Raw genomic sequence first — 19,688 nt, forward strand, 5'->3', positions numbered from 1 at the left:
GAATAATTAGAGAGAGAATAGGGCCTCTGAAGGACCAAAGTGGACATGTATGTGGAGAACTGCAGGAGATAGGCAAGGTCCTCAATGAATATTTCTCCTTTGTGTTTACTGTGGAGAAAGACATGAAGACTTGGAAACTTGGGGAAGTTAGTGGTGATACCTTGGCGACAGTCCATATCACAGTCGAGGAGGTGTCGGATGTATTAGAATGTGTGAAGGTGGATAGATCTCCTGGTCCTGACCAGATATATCCAAGACCACTGCAAGAGGCTAGAGAAGAAATTATGGGGGCCCTGATTGATATATTTGCATCATCGTTAGCCATGGGTGAGGACCTAGAAGACTATTGGGTAGTGAATGTTGTGCCCTTATTCAAGAAGGGCTGCAAAGAAGAACCTGGGATCTATAGACTAGTAAGCATAACATCTGTGGTGGGTACGTAACTTGAGAAGACTCTGAGACAAGATGGGGTTTGATTAGGCATAGTCAACATAGCTTTCTGAGTGGGAGATTATGTCTCACAAATTTGTTTGAGTTCTTTGATGAAGTGACCAGGAAGGTTGATGAGGGCAGAGTGGTAGATTTAGACTCTGGATTTCAGTAAGGTCTTTGATAAGGTTCCACATAGTAGGCTGCTCCAAAAGATTAGATTGCATGGAATCCAGAGGGATCTGGCAAATTGGATGCAATTGCCTTGATGATGAGAAACAGAGGGCACTAGTAGAAGGATGCTTGTCGGACTGGAGGCCTGTGACTAGTGGAGTGCCTCAGGGGTTGGTGCTGGGCCATTACTGTTATCTAAATGAATGATTTGGATGAGAATGTACAAGGCATGATTAGTAAGTTTGCTGATGACAGTAAAATAGGTGGTATCGTGAACAGTGAGAAACATTATCAAAAATTGCAGCAGGACCTTGCACAGCTGGGGAACTGGGCTGAGAAATGGCAAATGGAATTAATATAGATAAATGTGAGGTCTTGAATTTTGGAAAGTCAAATCAAGGTTTAGAGTTTCATGGTGAATGGTTGGGCCTGAAGGAGTGTAGTGGAACAGAGGGATATTGGAATTCGGGTTCACAGTTCTCTGAAAGTGGAGTTACAGGTAAACAGGGCAATGTAGAAGGCTTTTGGCACACTGGCCTTCATCAGATAGGGCATTGAGTATAGAAGTTGGGAAGTTATGTTGCAGTTGTACAGGACGTTGCTGAGGCTGCACTTGGAGTATTGTGTTCAGCTTTGGTTACCTTGCTATAAGAAGGAAAGAGTACAGAAGAAATTTACAAGGATGTTGCCAGGACTCGATGGCCTGAATTGTAGGGAGAGGTTGGACAACCTAGGACTTTTTCCTTTGGAGCATAGGGGACTGAGGGGGGACCTTTTATAGAAGTGTATAAGACTATCAGAGGCACGGGTAGAGTGAATGCACTCTGTCTTTTTCCCAGGGTTGGGGAATCAAGGACTAGAGGCGATCAGTTTAAGGTTAGAGGGGAAAGAATTAAAAGGAACCTGAGGGGCAATTTTTTTTTGTAAACAAAAAAAACATTTTTTGACTTTACAAAAGTAGAACAAATACCAGTATAATAAAAATAAATTCAAATTATGGTATAACTACTGTCTACTAATTACTAAACTACCTTATAAAACAAAACAAAAAACCAAACACTGCAAAACAAGACCAATAAATAAGTAAGTGACTTAAAAAAACAAAAGAACACACAAGAACATAACATAACAATCCTCGGCGCAAAGCTCCCAAAAAAAATGGGAGCAGTGTGTATATATACCCATATACCCGTACTAACTCAGGAGTCCCCCTTTCAGGGCCCAGGGCTCAGCAAACCTAACCATCCTGGTTAAACAAATGCCCTAGTTAAGATAGCAGACAAATTTATGTCCAAATAACTCAAAAAGGGCTGCCATGCCTTATAAAATAAGGGTCTGTTGTGTGGCGCACCATCTTTGTGATAGGTATATGCATTGGATAGGTATATGGAGGATAGTGGGTTAGTATAGGTTAGGTGGGCTTGGATCGGCGCAACATCGAGGGCCAAAGGGCCTGTACTGCGCTGTATTCTTCTAAAATCCAAGGGAATGTGCTCCATAATTAAGAGGGGCAACTTTTTTTACGTAGAAGGTGATACACACATGAAACGAACTACGAGTGGAAGTGGTTGAGGTGGGTACATTTTCAACATTTAAAAGGCATTTGAACAAATACATGGATAGGAAAGGATTAAAAATATGGGTCGGGTGCAGAAAAATGAGGTTAGCGTTGACATACAGTTTGGTTGGCATGGACCAGGAACTTAGGATCCCCACAATGTGGAAACAGGCCCTTCGGGCCAACAAATCCACACCGACCCTCTGACGAGTAACCCACCCAGACCCATTCTCCCTACCCTCAATTTACTCCTGACTAATGCACCAAACCTACACATCCCTGAACACTCTGGGTAATTTAGCATGGCCAATTCACCTGACCTGCAGTGTCTTTAGATGGTGGGAGGAAACCAGAGCACCTGGAGGAAACCCCCGCAGACCCATGGAGAATGTGCAACCTCCATGCAGTTGACCGAGGCTGGAATCGAACCCGGGTCCCTGGCGCTGTGAGGCAGCAGTGCTAACCACTGAGCCACCCCGCCGCCCCGACAGTTTGGGCCAAAGGGTCTGTCTCGGTGCTGTAGGAATAGGTGACTCTAATATTCACACCTACTCCAGGAAAGTGGCTGAGATTAGAAACCCAATTTAAGTCACTAACTTTCACATATTCCATGTTGCATGATCTTATCTTTCTATTCCCCTTTTTTATCACCATTCCTCCTCAATGTTGCATTGTTTTGTCACATTCAAGTTGCTCAGCATCTTTACCTGAGTAGTTCCTACCAGTAGTAGTAGCCTATTCTCCAATGCATCTCTTAGCAATCCAATGGTTACAGTCAGCAGCTAGACTCCTCTTTATGAAACTTTGAATAAAATCTAGATCATATCAAAACTTAGACACTAGGTGGAGTATGCTAAAATGTAACTTGGGGATACGGTGTTGGTGGAGCAGGCAAACCTTCTTTTATGCTTGAATGTGTTGTGTGTTTTGCTCAACAGTACAGTAGCATTGCAGTGCCTCTGGAATATTGGTCCAGCACACTCTAGTGTCAGGCTAATTTTAACCTGATGTTATTCTTTACTTAAATTGAAGGAGGATATATGGTGAGAGTGAAAACCACTAAGAAAGCACATACAAATGAGTAAACCTGTGGCTCTTCAAAGGCATTAATGAGAAAAGGTTGATCAACGTGTATTAGCCAGATTATTTGCACTTCTACATTGCTGACATCTTGTGACCTAGTCACATACAAGTGGACAAGGATTATTTTGCTCTTTGCTCATCAAAAGCTCAAACATATTCTGAAATATTGCATCTGGTAATGCAATAGTTAGCAATGTTTCAGTTGTGTTATTTCAAGCTTGTCATTTGCAATTCCTTTTATTTTTGAAAAAAGGGGATTAAAAGTTACGATGCTCATCAAATTGAATTATTGATTTTATTTTTGAAAGATATTATTGGGTTCATTTGAAATGTTAAGTATTGAAGCATTTTTATAGATCTTTTCCCAGTTTGTCTACTGTTTTAAGTGTATCCTGCAGCAGTACCATAATGGATTATAAATATTGAAACACTGCAAAGTGCTTCCAAAAGTGAAAGCTGCTTTTCTAATAAATTGTTGTAGTAATCTGTTTTTGCAAACCTTTTGCTTTACTTTATATTGATCTTTTGTCCTTTTGTTTGTCTCTTTCTGATTTGCAACATGATCATCACATCCTATGTTTTTTGACTGTAGCAATCTCTCCTGCAAGCACAAGTTACAGTGAAACAATCAGCACCTTAAGATATGCAGCACATGCAAAGAATATTATCAATAAACCACGAGTGAATGAGGTGAGACATTGATGGCTATCTATCAGTTTATTACATTCGAGCTCTAATATTATATCTCACTCAATTTGATTAGTTGCTTTAAATTGCTTTGTTGAATACGGAACTGACCCATGCTTGCATATTCAGGCCAAGTGAGCACTCTTGAGCTCAAGAGAAGAAAGATCAGACCTGGTTCTGATTTTCTGACCACGTTTCATTCACTCTTGATGGATCATGAGCAATCCGTGAGTTTAGAATCAGGCTTACCTCTGACGCCCTAATTTCGATAACCTGCTAACACATGAAAAAGGGTGCTGAGAAAGATACTGAAAATGTGGCACTGACAACATCTTGCATTTTTTATTGCATCTTTATAATATAACACTTTTGGATGTTTTATACAGAATCTAACATTAGTTCACATAAGCGGATTAAAGCAGGTGACCAAAAGCTTGGCCAGTGAGCTAGGTGTTGAGGACCAGTTTAAAAAAAGCTCAAGATAGAGAGGTTTAGGAAGATAATTCCAGCTTTAGCCCGAGATAATTTAAGGCATTGCTGCTATTGATGGAATGATTAAAGCAGGAGTTCCCTGAGCATTATACAAGCAACAATGAAATCCTATGCTAGTGTAAGAGAAAAAAATGCAATGACAATAAATGGAATCATTGTATTTCTAAATTGGAATTGTTTTGTATATAAAGTGTATTGTGTAATTTAATGTTGAGTCCCCTTAACATTTTTCAGGATGCTAATGTAAAATTGATTAGAGAACTGCGTGAGGAAATTGACCGATTGAAAGCCATGCTGATGAGTTTTGAATTAGTAAGTGAAACATTCTCCATTAAAATCAAAGAGTAAACAATAAGTTAAACATTAATATTGACTGTATTTTAATAAAGCTTTCAGTAGTTTTATATAAATCACACCTGATCAGATAAATTATTGTCTTATCTATAGTTCGGTAAAAATTTCTCAAGGACATATTAATTAAATATTAGCTTTATTTCCCTTGGAGACTTATGTACAACCCTGAGTTCTGGGAACTATGGATAAAAACAACTCTCCCCTGTTCTTGATAATGAAATCAGATGCTGGGCCATTTGATGCATTGTGCATTGCCCTTGTTTGTGATAACAGTAACAAGTATGTACGTTTACTTAAGGCAGTTTTTTAAGGCTGTAGAATTTTCGAGACATTTCACGAGAGCATAAATTGAGATGGTTTTCTCAGCTTTTTGTCTCGTTATCTTAGGAAAATTGGTATGTAATGTCACTTCTCCTTTTCCTGCTTTCTGGGTTTTACTTCTAATTTGGTGGGTTTTTTTTGATTAACTGGACAGTCACAGTCAAAGTCTTGGGTGAGTTTAGCTTTCCCTGTAGATGACAATTATATCAAAACAATCTTGGAAAGAAAGAAAGAAGGACTTGCTTTGAAGCGTAGCTATTGAATGAGGCAAGGGAGGAAATAGCAGGGACATTGGCAATGATTTTCATTTCCTCTCTGGCCTCAGGAGAGGTGCCAGAGGACTGGAGGACAGCCAGTGTGATACTGTTACTCAAGAAGGGAGCAAGGAATAAACCAGGAAAGTACAAGCTAGCCTGTGTATCCTCGATGGTGGGGGATCTATTGGAAGCAGTTCTGGGAGACAGAATTAATCTGTATTTGGAGAGGCAGGGAATAATCAAGAACAGTCAGTATGGTTTTGTTAAGGTGAAGTTATGTCTGACCAACTTGACTGAACCTTTCAAAGAGGCGACCAGGTGTGTAGATGAGAGCAATGCTTTTGACGTAGTCTGCTTGGACTTCAGCAAGGTTTTTGATAAAGTCTCACATGGGAAACTGAAAGAGCCTATGGAATTCAAGAAAATTTAGTAAATTGGATTTGTAATTTTCTAAGTGGTAGCAAGGAGAGGGTGATGGTTGAGGGGTGTTTTCCAACTGTATGTCTGGGTCATGTGGAGTCTCACAGGGGTCAGTATTAGGAATATAGGGACAAATGAGGCAAGGAAACACATGAACAGTCAGACCATGGAACTCTGTTTAAGGGCCTGGATAGACTGCATTTGGAAAATTGAGCAGATATTTCTCCATATCTAAGGAAGGATGTGCTGGCATTAGAGGGGATCCAGAGAAAGTTTACAAGAATGATCCTGGAGCTGAAAGGCTTGTCGTATGAGGAATGGTTGAGGACTCTGGATCTGCACCTGGAGTTTGAAGAATGAGGACAATCTCAATGAAACTTACAGAATACTGAGAGGCATGGATAGAGTAGACATAGAGAAGATCTTTCAACAATAGGAGAGACTAGGACCAAAATGTAAAGCCTCAGTGTGAGGGAATGACCTTTTAGAACTGAGATGAGAGATTTCTTCAGCCAGAGGGTGGTTAATCTGTGGTTAATCATTGCTGTAGAGGGCTGAGGAGGCCAAATCATGAGCATATTTAAGATAGCGATAGGAGAATGGGGTTGAGAAATATATCAGCCATGATTGAATGGGGTAACAGATTCGATGGGCTGATTGGCCTAATTCTGCTCCTATAATCTTGTGTCGAAAAAATGTGGAGCATGGAAAAAGCACAGCAGGTCAAGCAGCATCAGAAGAGCAGGAGAGTCAATGTTTTGGGCAGGACCGATCATCAGGACTGGGGAGAGGGAAGCTGGCTGAGAAATAAATTGGGGGAGGGGACTGGGGCTGGGGAAAGGGAAAGGTAGGTGGGGTTGTGATAGGTGGATGCACGTAAGAGGTGAATGGGATTGGTCCCTGGGAAGGGTGGAGTGGGTAGGTGGGAAGGAAGATGGACAGGTTAGGTAAGGTCAAGGGGGCATGGCAGAGAGGGAGGACTGGAGTTGGGATGAGGTGAGGAGTGGGGAAATTTGGAAGCTGGTGAATTCTATGTTGAGGCCATAAGGTTGTAGCTCCCCAGGCGGAAGATAAATGTTTTTCCTCCCAGTTTATGTGTGGCTTCATTTTAATGGTGAAGGAAGCCCAGGATGGACATATCGTAGGGGGAGTGGGAGGTGGAGTTGAAATGGCTGGCAAATAGGAGGTGGGGTTTATTGGAGCGTGTGGACCATAGATGTACCCTGAATTTGCACTCAGTCTCTCCAATGTAGAAGAGACCATATCAGGAGCAATGGATGCAGGTGAATGTCTGCCGGATTTTGAATGATTCTTTGGGGCCTTGGACGGAGGTATGAGGGAGGTGCAGGGGCAGGTTTTGCACCCCCTGTGGTCGCTGGGAAAGGTGCCAGTTATAGAGAAGCAGTTAGTGGCGAGTGTGGACCTAATGAGGGAGTTGCGGAGGGAGCGGGTTGGGGAAGGAAATATCTTTTTGGTGGTGGGGTCAGACTGCAGGTGGCAAAAATGGCAGAGGATAATGCATTGGATTTAGAATGGAATGCAAGGATGAGGAGAACTCTGTCCTCTTTATGGTTGGGGTGGTGGGGGGAGGTTGAGGGTAGAGGTGTGACTATGGGCACCTGCATGGGTTTCAGTTATGCCTGCCTCATCATGGGGTACATGGAACAATCCTAGTTCTAGATGTACACTGGCCCCACCCCACAGCTCTTTTCTCGGTACATCAATGACTGTTTGGGTGCCACTTCTTGCTCCCCCCTGGACCTTGAAAATTTGTTCATTTTGTCTCCAGTTTCCACCCCTCAATGACTTTTGCATTGTCATTTTCCAACATGATTTGGAGATGCTGGTGTTGGACTGGGGTGTACAAAGTTAAAAATCATGCCACACCAACTTATAGTCCAAACAGGTTTAATTGGAAGCACTAGCTTTCGGAGCGCTGCTCCTTCATCAGCTGGTTGTGGAGTACACAATTGTAAGACACAGAATTTATAGCAAAAGTTTACAATGTCATGTAACTGAAATTATAAAATTTAAATTGAAAAATACCTTGATTGTTTAAGTCTCTCATCTGTTAGAATGACCATGTTAGTTTCACTTCTTTCATATGTGATCACAAAACATTTTTTAAAAGTTACATTCTCAGGTTAACTTTAATAATTGGTGTCAGCCCAGATAATGTGTTGAAGGTGTTAGCCCCCTGTGTGCTGTTGTCTGTGCCATAATGTTTAGACTGATCCTAATCTAAAAAAAAATGAGTGAACAGAGTCTTACGTGGATCCATGCAATTTTTGAGCAAAGTACAATGTAACTCTGCAAGTACAAATTCACCCCACAAGTGTGTGTGTGTTTGTGTGTGTGTGTCTGGGGTGGGGCGTTCTGAGTGTCTGTGAGAGACAGTGTATGTGTGTGTGAGTGAGTGTAAAGTGTGTGTATGTGTGCGCGCGCGTGCTCGCTCGAGTGTTCCCTCCCCATTGGAGAACACTTCAGCGGTCCAGGACGTTTGACCTCGGACCTTCGGGTGACCATCCTCCAAGGCGGACTTCGGGACAGGCAGCAGTGAAAAGTGTCTGAGCAGAGGCTGATGGCTAAGATCGGTACCCATAGGGAGGGCCTCAACAGGGATCTTGGGTTCATGTCATGCTACAGGTGACCACTATCGCACACATACTGACACACACACTCTCTTTTGTGGGGTGAATTTGTACTTGCAGAGTTACATTGTACTTGGCTCAAAAACTGCATGGATCCATGTAAGATTCTGTTAACTTATTTTTTTAGATTAGGATCAGTCTAAACATTATGGCACAGACAACAGCATACAGTGGGCGAACGCCTTCAACACGTTATCAGGGCTGACACCAATTGTTAAAGTTAATCTGAGAATGTAACTTTAAAAAACATTTTGTGATTTACCTATGAAAGAAGTGAAACTAACATGGTCATTCTAAACGATCAAGGTATTTTTCAACGTATAATTTCAGTTACATCACACTGTAAACTTTTGCTGTAAATTCTGTGTCTTACAATTGTGTACTCCACAACAAACCAATGAAGGAGCAGCGCTCCGAAAGCTAGTGCTTCCAATTAAACCTGTTGGACTATAACCTGGTGTTGTGTGATTTTGAACTTCATTTTCCAACATTTACCTTCCTTTCATTGACCTCTCCGTCTCCATATCGTGGAATAAACTGTCCATTGCCATCCACCACAAAGCCACTGACTCCCATAGCTACTTTCTCTACAGCTGTTCCAGCCCCATGTCTTGCAAGGATTCCATCCCAATTTCCCAGTTCCTTCGGCTACATAGTATCTGTTTTGATGATGCTACCTTCCAAAACAGTGCTGCTCAAATGGCTTCCCTCTTCCTGCCCACTGTGGTTGACAGGGCCATCAAGTACATCAAACGTATCACCTGTGCTTCCTCCCTTGACCCTTCCCATCGCTCACAACAGTGTGTTCTGGCTCCCCTTGTTTTCACTTTTCATACCACCAGCCTCCGCATGCAAAGGATCATTCTACACCATTTCCAACAACTCCAACAGTATGCCACTAACAAACACATCTTCTCCTGTCTGCATTTCACAGGTACCATTCATTCTGGTAATATCTAGTCCATTAACGCCATACCCATTTCTCATGGCACTTTCCCAGGTAACCGCAGACATGCAACACCTGCCCCTCCATATCCTCCCTGCCCACTATCCACCGGACTAAATAGTCTCTCCAGGTGAAGCAACATTTCACCTGCACCATCTCCAATCTTGTGTATTGTATTCGCTGCACCCAATGTGCCCTACTCTATGTTGGAGAAACTAAATGCAGACTGGGTGACCACTTCAGAACAGCTCTGGTCCACGCATGCATGACCCTGATCTTTCCATAACTGATCATTTTAACACAGTATCCTGCTCACATTCCCGTTTGTCTGTCCTCGGCATGCTGCAATGCTCCAGCAAATCAATGAAAACTGGAGGAGCAACATCTCATCTTCAGACTAGGCACATTACAACTTCTGGACTTAATAGTGAGTTCAGCACCTTCAAATTGTAAACCCATTACTTCCCTTTCTTAGCTTTGTTTGTTACGTTCTCTGTCACCATGTCCTCTCTCCCTTTCCCTTACCCCAGTAAGACGGCCTGTTCTTCCTAGTCTGGCAGAGACACACCGTTGTTCTGCCACTCTCACATTCGGATCACTTAATCTAAACTATCAACATCCTTTCTCACCCAACATTCCAATCCCAACTTTGCCCCCACCCCTCAACTGTTGCATAAATGCTGCCTCCTCGAAACTTCACTTTAGCTCTGATGAAAAGTAATCCAGATTCGAAACATTAGCTTGCTTTCTCTCCATGGATGCTGCCTGACCCACTGTGATTACTAGCATTTTTTGTTTTCAGTACAGATTCCAGCATCTGCAGTAATTTGCTCCTGTCTAGTGGTATTGTTTGATGGTTATAGATTGGCCAGGAATACATTTTGCTCTCCTTTGAATGGGGCCGTGCTGTGTCATTGCCTGAACTGGAAGATAGTACCTCACCAATACAACATTCCCTCAAGTGATGACAGCTAAGATTTGGTGTCCAGGAATTGGTCTTCATTGGGACTGTGTGACTTGAGGGAGTGGGAGGCATGACTGAGTAAAACCAACAGTGAAGAGAGGAAATAATTTGGGGTAAGGGTGAAAAGAGTTGGGAGAATTTAAATGAGGAACAAGTCCAGGGAATTGTTCTTCAATGGCAAGGGATAATCTAAATTCATTCAATTTTGTATTGTTGGATTTTGAAGTAACATGATTCATGCTGGTTAGAAATGTAGGTTTGTTCTGAAACCTCAAATGTCGAGCAATTCTTATCATTAAACCAACTAACAGGTTACAGTAATGTTCTTACTTCACTATTGTGATGCCCATTATTAGTTTCAACCCAACACTGTGAGTACTGTCTCACCATGACCCCATTAGTTGTATGCCTGGAGGGTGTGTTCAATCCATTTTGCACAAAAGCAAAAATAATCAATGTTGTTTTGCAGCGAAACTCCAGTCCTTCTTTAAGCGATGAAAAAGATGGAAGCCTAACAGAAATGTTACTTCAAAATGAACTCAAGGTTGGTTGTGCACTGTTTGAGAGAAAATGATGTTTTACCTGGTCATTTGCTAATCCAGATCTTGAGTATTACTGTAATGTCTTACTGAAGCTTTTGTCTTGTCAGGACAATTCACAAGATATAACAAATAATGTACCTCCCTCCCCATTCCCCGACTCCCTTCACAGCCTCTCCCCATCCCTTCCACTGCTCTCTAGCACAAACCGGATTCATTCCTCCCATTGACCAACCAGGTTGTACCCTCTACTAGTCTTCACCTATCCCCACTGGATCTCCACCTATTCCTTTCACTTTAGCTAGATGTGCCTTTGTACTCTTAAAATTACCTTTATTTAGATTTAAAACATTTGACTAGGATTCACATTTTTAAAAATTCACTTGTGGAATGTGGATATTTCTGGCTGGCCAGCATTTATTGCCCGTACCTAGTTGCCCTTCAAAAGGTGGTGGTGATCTGCCTCCTTGAATCGCTGAAGTCTGTAAGTTGACCCACAATACCCTGAGGGAGTGAATTCCAGGATTGACCCAATGACAGCGAAGGAATGGCGATATATTTCCAAGTCAAGATGGTGAATGACTTGGAGGGAAACTTGCAGGAGGTGGTGTTCCCACCTATCTCTTGCCCTTGTCCTTCTACGTGGAAGTGGTCATGAGTTTGGAAGGTGCTGCTCTTTGGTGAATTTCTGCAGTGCATCTTGTAAATAGTACACAGTGCTGCGACTGAATGGCAGTGTTAAAAGGAGTTGCTGCTTGTCGATGTGGTGCCAATTAAGCAGGCTGCTTTGTCCTGCACGGTGTCAAGCTTCTTGTGTTATTGGAGTGGCACTCATCCAGGCAAATGGAGAGTCTTCGATCACACTCCTGACTTATGACTTAGAGGTTTCAGGAGGTGAGTTATTCTGTGTATTTCTAGCTTCAGATCTAATTTTATGGCCACTGTGTTGATGTGGTGAGTCCAGTTGAGTTTCTAGTCAATGGTCGTTCCAAGGATGTTGATAGTGGGGGATTTTATTCAGGCTTTTGACAAGTTCCCTCATGGTTGGCTCTTCTAGAAGATTAAGATGGATGGGGACTTGGCCATGTGGATTCAGAATAGGCTTGCCCAAAGAAGGCAGAGGGTAGTGGTGGAAGGATGTTTTCCTTGTTGGATGTTTTGACTACTTCTGTTCCACAGGGATCCATACTGGGACCTCTGCTGTTTGTGATATATATAAATGACTTGGTTGAAAATGTCCATGGGTAGATTAGTAAGTTCGTAGATGACATGAAGATTGGTGGAATTGTGAGTAGTGTAGAATGCTGTCAATGGATACAGCAGGTATGGGCAACAAAATAGCAGATGGAGTTTAATTGAGGTGAGTGTAAGGTGCTGCACTTTGCGAAATCAAGCATTATGGAAAAGTATATACTTAATGACGGGACCCTGAACAGCATTGACGAACAACGGAATCTTGAGGTTCAAGTCCATAACTCCCTGAAAATGGTCATGCAAGTAGAAAGGATAGTAAAGAAGGCATGTGGGATGCTTACCTTTATTGGTCAGGGAACTGAATACACAAGTCAGAATGTCATGTTGTAGCTTTATAAGCTTTGGTTAGGCTATACATCAAGTATTGCGTTCAATTTTGGTTGCTACATTGCAGGAAGCATGGTAGAGACTTTGGAGAGGGTGCAGAAGAGGTTTACCAGGATGTTGCCTGTATTAAAGGGTGTGAGCTATAAAGAATAGCTAGAAAAACTCTGGTTGTTTTCTCTGGAGCGATATATGCTGAGGGGAGACTTAATAGAAGAGATGCATAGATAGTGTTGATTATCAGAATATTTTTCCCAGACATTTGAAATGTGTCTAATACTTGGGACATGCATTAATGTGAAGGGGGAAAGTTAAAAGGAGATGTGAGAAGCAAGTTCTTTCACACAGTGGTAAGAATCTGGAATGCACTGCCAGGTTTGATGGTGAAGGCAGATAAGATAGAGGAGTCTGAGATTTTTAGATAAGTACATGAATATGCAGGGAAAGGAGGGATAAGGACCAAGGGCAGGCAGAAGGGATTGGTTTAATTTGGTGTCATGTCAACACAACATTGTGGGCTAAAGGGCCAGTTCCTGTGCTGTATTGTTCTGTGTTCTATGATCCAGTAATGGTAACACTATTGAATGTTAAGGGGTAGTAGTTAAATTGTTTCTTAATTTCTTAACAGTCATTGACTGGCTTATGTGAGGTGTGAATGCTACTTGCCATTTTTCAGTCAAGCCTGGATATTGCCCAGGTCTTGTTAGATTTGAACATGGACTGCTTCAGTATCTGAGGAATTATGAATGGTGCTGAACATTGTATAATAATCAGCGAGCATCCCAACGTCTGACCTTCAGACTTGGGGAAAGTCATTGATAAGGCAGCCCTTCGGCCCACAATGTTGTGTTGACATGACACCAAATTAAACTAATCCCTTCTGCCTGCCCTTGGTCCTTATCCCTTCTTTCCCTGCATATTCATGTGCTTATCTAAAAATCTCAAACTCCTCTATCTTATCTGCCTTCACCATCATATATCCCAACATCTGACCTTATGACTTAGGGAAAGTCATTGATGAGGCAGATGAAGATGGTTGGGCCTAGGACACCATCCTGAGGAGCTTCTGCAGAGATGTGCTGGAGCTGAGATGAAGGCCCTCCAGCAACCACAACCATCTTCCTGTGTGCCATGCATGACTCTAATCAGCAGAGAGCTTACACCCTGATTCCAGTTTTGCCACAGCTCCTTTGTGCTGCGTTTGATCAAAACCAGCCTTGATGTTGTGGGCTGTCACTCTCACCTCACCTATGAAATTAAGCTCTTTTGTCCATTTTGCTGAGTGGCCCTGGCGGGATCCAAACTGAGCATTACTGATCCCGTGCTGCTTGATGACATCCTCCATTACTTTACTGATGATCGAGAGTAGACTGATGGAGCGATAATTGGCCGGGTTGGATTTGTCCTGTGTTTTGTGTACAGGACACGTTGTTGAGTAGATGCCAGTGTTCTAACTGTACTAGAAGAGCTTGGTTAGGGGAGCAGTACGTTCTGGAGCAGCAAGTCTTCAGTACTTTTGGTGGAACGTCATCAGGGCCCAGAGCTTTTTGCAGAATCCAGTGCCTCCAACTGTTTCTTGATATCATGGGTGAATTGAATTGGCTGAAGACTGGCATTTGTGACGTTCAGAACCACTGGAGGAGGCTGAGACGGAGCCCTCAGCACTTCTGGTTTAAGATTGCTCTGAATGCTTCAGCCTTATCTTTTGCATTGATCTGTTGGGCTCTTCCATCATTGAGGATGGGGATAGTTGTGGAGCCGCCTCCTCCAGTAAGTTGTCCTCCGCCATTCACAATTGGGTGTGGCAAAGCTTCAGAATTTAGATCTGATCTGTGATGGGATCAATTAACATTATCAGCAAGTAATAATGCAAGTTGTCCTGTTTGGTAGCTTCACTAAGTTAACACCTAATTTTTAGGTACGCCCTGATGCTGCTCCTGGCATGCCTTCCTACACTATTCATTGAACCAGATTTACCCTGGCTTGATATAATGGTTGAGTGCAGGATATGCCAGACCATGAGGTTGCAGATTGCAACTGTTGTTGATGGACCACAGTGCCTCATGGATGCCCAGTCTTGAGTCACTAGATCTACTTGAAATCATCTGAAGCTATTTGGCATGCTGATAGTGCTACACAATACAATGGAGGTTATTCTCAATGTGAAGGCAGGACTTTGTCACCACAAGGACTGTGCGGTGGTCACTCTTACCGATACTGACCTGTATGTGCTTACACTCTTGGCTATAGAGAACTTGGCTATAGAGCTAGTCCCCTGAATGTACTGTCCTCTATTATGACAACATTCCTATTTTCTTCTCTCGCTTAAATGGGTTCCTGTACCACTGTATTATGGTTAGTTCACTTATCCACCTTGGAGGCCCTGTTTTTATCCACGCAAGCAGCAAAAAACCTCGAACGTGTTAGACAATTGCAAGGGCCAAGACTCTTCCAGTTGTGTTTTCTTGGCTGCTTTATCTGCTTTGCTCACAGTCACCGTCTCCTATCCCTGACCATGAAGCACATCAAATGATACTCTTTTAACAGGTGTGACTCCCTCTGGATAAGCTTTCCCTTCTTGTGCACTGCAGTGTCTGGAGCTCACCTTAGCTCTGTGACTCTGAGCCGAAGCTCATCAAACTGCAAATACTGCAGAAATCATTGCCACGGATCACAACAGTATTCATCAGGTTCCACAGGGACTTTCCACTTATAGTCAAAACAGCGATCATTGTTTCACATCAATGTTGTAATAGATTAGTACTGATGTGTTCATTTAACGTGTGAGTTTTACTTTACCATTCATTCTCAGACACTATCTAATTTGTGGTCTGTAATGTGGACACAGCCATTTCTCTCTGTGTGGAAATTCCGCTTCCCTGGCTCTAATTTTCACATCCATTTTCCACTTTTTGTGCTACTTCCTGGTCTCTCACTGTTCTCTCCTCCCCTTGTTCGACACACCCCTCCGTGCCTCTCGTGCTGCTTTCTACTCTCTCCCCCCTCACACTGTTCTCTGCTGTCCCTGCCCTTGCTGCTTCTCTCTGCCCTCTTCCTGCTTGTTCAGGATATATAGAGTTATTAGTGAATCCTAAGGGATCTTGGGTTTGTGCAAAAAACTATTAAACACAAAAACAGAGGGATTATGCTGAACAATGATGAAGTTCCGATCTGGCTGCATTTTAGAATATTTCGTTCAGTTCTGTTTACTGTAAGAGCATGTAGAGCAGATTTACCAGGACGGTACCAGGGATGAGGAATTTGAGCTACAGACTTAGATTACAGGCTGGGATTTCTCTTGGAGCAGCGAGTTGAGGGAACGGTTGTGCAATGTGGACATAATAATGACAGGGTTGGGGTATGCAAAAAGAGGAAGAATTGTCCCTGTTAGCAGATAGTACCAAAGATTTGGGAACACAGATTGAATATTTTGGGCAAGAGAATAGAGGAGGATGAGAAAGATCTATTTTATGTAACAAATATACAAGCGAGTTAGTTAGGAGCAAGAATAGGCCTTTCAGCCTGCTCCATTACTCAATAAGATTATGGCTGATTTGATTACACTACATTCTTGTCTAACCCTGTTATCTTTTTAATCCCTTGCTTTATCAAGAATCTGTCTAACTATGCCTTAAAAAAAAGGCAGACCTTATGGAGGTCTGAACAGCTTGGGCTATGGTAAGATTTATAGAGAATCCTATGAGAAGTCCCAAGAGGCCTATCTTGATGTTGGGAGCATCTTGCACCAACTTTTATGCTTCAGCCAAGCAGTGAGATGATTTTCTCTCTCAGCAGGTGATTGCCAATTAAAGGAGATTACAGCTTGTGAAATGCTTTATTAATGCTGCAACTCATCTCATTAATATTCAGCTTCCCATCTTACCAAACACACTAATCAGACCAGGCATGAAGAAACCCTGATAGGGAAGTCGGACTGTATACTTGGCGACATCAGCTCGCAGGTTGCTCCAAAGGGCCTCCATACCAGACACCAACATCTCAGGGCAACTTCATGGACGTCAGCCGCTTTCATTCCGTGCCCACAGATATCTGACCTGTACCAGCCTCTAAGAATCCTAATGGTATATCTCCAATCTGTTCACAAGACACTTCTGCACTTCAGTGCTGCACTTTGATAATTACTGGTACAATCCATTGTCATACCATTGCAAGGGCACTGTGAGCTGAGATATGCAACCAGCTCCTGGACTGGACCAGGCTGTGTTCGTGGTCTGTTTGCATGCTGTCACTCTGAGCTTACCTAGATGCACACAACATCCTTTCCATGCTGTGTTTTTCCCCCTCAGCCAGAGATATCAGGTTGATATTATCTTGACTATTATCTGTATTATCTTGACTTGTCATTTAAGCACACTGATACAAAGTTTAAATAGTTTGTCATGGTTGTCAGCAGGCCTCAGCCAGGTCAAGGTGATAGCCTTCATGTGGAAGGCCCTGGCATAATAATTCAAGGGCAATTCAGTTTGGATGCAATCAGTCAGTCCCTCGGGGTGGTGAGAGTCAGGAGCTTTCCTCTCATCGGGGTGAGGAGTTGAATGTCAAGCAGTCCCTCCACATTTTGACTTTTTCTGCCCTATAGTGAGAGAAGGCAGGTACTAAAGGAGTGGAAGTGGGGGACTCCGTTATTGCTATTGTTGCATATGACAGTTGTCCTGAGTGAGTGAGTAAGCAGCACAGAGGGAATGCAGGGTTAGTGCTGTCAGGGATTCTGGTGAGTGAAGGGCAAATGAGGGAAGATATTGCAGCAATAGTGAGAGTGATACAACATAAAAATAAATAAAGATAAATTATGATAGGATACAGACAGTTTACTGAGATACATGTAGCTTAAATAAGGAAGGAAAAAAAATGCCAAATGGAGTAAAATGTGGGAAAATGTGAAGTTGCTTATGTTGGAAGTGAGAACAAAATAAGAGAGTTTTATTTAAATGGAGAATAAGGAGGAGTGGAAGCTCAGCAGGAATAGGCCACTTGACCCTTTTAGCCTGCTCCATTATTCAATAAGATTATGTCTGATTTGATAACACTAAAATCCTATCTAACCCTGTTGACTTTTTAATCCTGTGCTTTATCAAGAATCTGTCTAACTATGCCTTTAAAAAATTAAGGGGCAAATCTTAGAGGTCTGAGCAGCTATGGTAAGATGTGTACAGAATTGAATGAGAAGTCCCAAGAGGCCTACCTTGATGTTGGGAGCATCTTGCATCAGCTTTTATGCTTCAGCCAAGCAGTGAGATGATTTTCTCTTTCAGCAGGTGATTGCCAATTAAAGGGGATTATAGCTTGTGAACTGCACAAAATAAAATATAAGCTGTTCATCAGGAATGAGGGGCTGATGAAGGTTCATTCCTGATGAGGGATCATGCCCAAAACATCGATTTTCCTGCTCCTCAGATGCTGCCTGACCTGCTGTGCTATTCAAGCACCACACTCTCGATTCTGATCTCCAGCATATGCAGTCCTCACCTTCTCCTAATGAAATATTGGTCCTTATTTCAAGGGGGTTAGAATTAAATTAGAATCCATACTGTGTGGAAACAAGCCCTTCAGCCCAACTAGTCCACACCAACCTGCTGAAGAATAACCCACCCAGACCCATTCCCCTATCCTATATTTTACTCCTGACTAACCCACACATTCCTGAACACTATGGGCAATTTAGTATGGCCAATTCACCTAACCTATAGATCTTTGGATGGTGGGAGGAAACCCACACAGACACTGGGAGAATGTGCAAACTCCACACAGTTGACCAAGGCTGGAATCGAACCCGGCTGCCTGGCGCTGTGAGGCAGCAGTGTTAACCACTGAGTCACCGTGCTGCTCTGACAGCAGTTGGAGTATATGGGGAGGGAAGTCTTACTGCTACTGCACAAGGTGCTGGTGAGACCACATATGGAGCAATTTTGGTCCCTCTGTATAACAGAAGATATCCATCCCATTCGCCTGGTTTCTTTACATCTGTCACATCCCTTCTGATGATGCCTCTTTCTCCAGGGTGCCTCAGAAATCCCCACCTTTCTCCCCTCAACTGAGGATTGCCCACTTTGATGGTTGGCAGGACCTCAGCCGTGTCTGACCCTTTCTCTTCCCTCTCACAATAATGATAGGCTCCCCAGTCCTCACTTTCCACCCACTAGTATCCTCATCCAAAGAATCATAAGTTGCCATTTCTGCTCCAGCAAAATGCCACCACCAAGTACATATACGCCTCCCCTACCTTGTCAGCATTCTGCAGCGACTGTTCCCTCCGGGACATACTGGTCCACTCCTAATACCTCCCAAATCCCAAAGCACCTGCCCATTTGCTTCCTCCCTCCTAACTATCCAAAGTCCCAAAAACACTTTCCAGATGAACAGCGATTTTGCCTGCACTCCACTCAATCTAGTCTACTGTGTTCACAGTTCACAATATGATGGTTTCTGCGTTAGGGAGATGGAACGCAAACTGGGTGACTGCTTTAAGGACCACCTGCGTCCTGTCTGTAAAAATGACCCTGAGCTCCTAGTTGTTCTGTGACCAACATCTCTGCCTCCAATGAAGCTCTGCAAGCTGAAAGAACAGCATCTTATTTTCTGTTGGTGACCTTGCAGCACTCAAGGTATTGAGTTCAATAATTTTAGAACCTGAACACCTTCTTCCATGTCTTTTAACCAAGCCATACCCCACACCCTGTAATGGCATGTGCTGCTTTCATAGAGTCATACAGCATAGAAACAGACCTTTCGATCCAACCAGTCCATGCCGAACATAATCCCAATCTAAACTAGTCCCACCTGCCTGCTGCTGGCTCATATCCCTTTGAACATTTTTTATTCATGTACTTATCCAAATGTCTTTTACATGTTGTAACTGTGCCCACATCTCCCACCTCATGAAGTTCATTCCCCATGCAAATCATTAAAATAAAATTTGCCTGTCATATCTTTTTAAAATCTCTCTCCTCTCATCTTAAAAATATGCTTCCTATTCTTGAAATCACCCATCCAAGGGATAAGACAATACCATTAACTCTATCTATATCTCTCATTATTTTATAAACATCTATCAGATCACCTCTCAATCTCCTATAATCCAGTGAAAAAAGTCCCAGCCTTTTTTTTAATAACTGATACCTTCCATTCCCAGCAACATCCTGGTAAATCTCTTCTGAACCCTTTCCAGCTTAACAATATCCTTCCTACAATTGGGAGACCAGAACTGGACACAATAT

The 19,688-nt window shown here is 42.7% G+C and overlaps 1 protein-coding gene across 1 annotated transcript in view; it reads left to right on the forward strand.

The window, feature by feature from the left end:
* Positions 1–19,688, forward strand: part of stard9 (StAR-related lipid transfer (START) domain containing 9) — a 299,291-nt gene that overhangs the window by 191,333 nt on the left and 88,270 nt on the right. Inside the window, exons 13-15 of the mRNA XM_043698518.2 lie at positions 3,837–3,934; positions 4,658–4,735; positions 10,806–10,880. Coding sequence (XP_043554453.2) covers positions 3,837–3,934; positions 4,658–4,735; positions 10,806–10,880 — 251 coding nt within the window. The remainder of the gene's footprint in view (positions 1–3,836; positions 3,935–4,657; positions 4,736–10,805; positions 10,881–19,688) is intronic.

The sequence above is a fragment of the Chiloscyllium plagiosum genome, unplaced genomic scaffold, assembly GCF_037043375.1.
Source record: "Chiloscyllium plagiosum isolate Xiang-an unplaced genomic scaffold, Cpla_swu_hap1 HiC_scaffold_8, whole genome shotgun sequence".
NCBI classification, from domain to species: Eukaryota; Metazoa; Chordata; class Chondrichthyes; order Orectolobiformes; family Hemiscylliidae; genus Chiloscyllium; species Chiloscyllium plagiosum.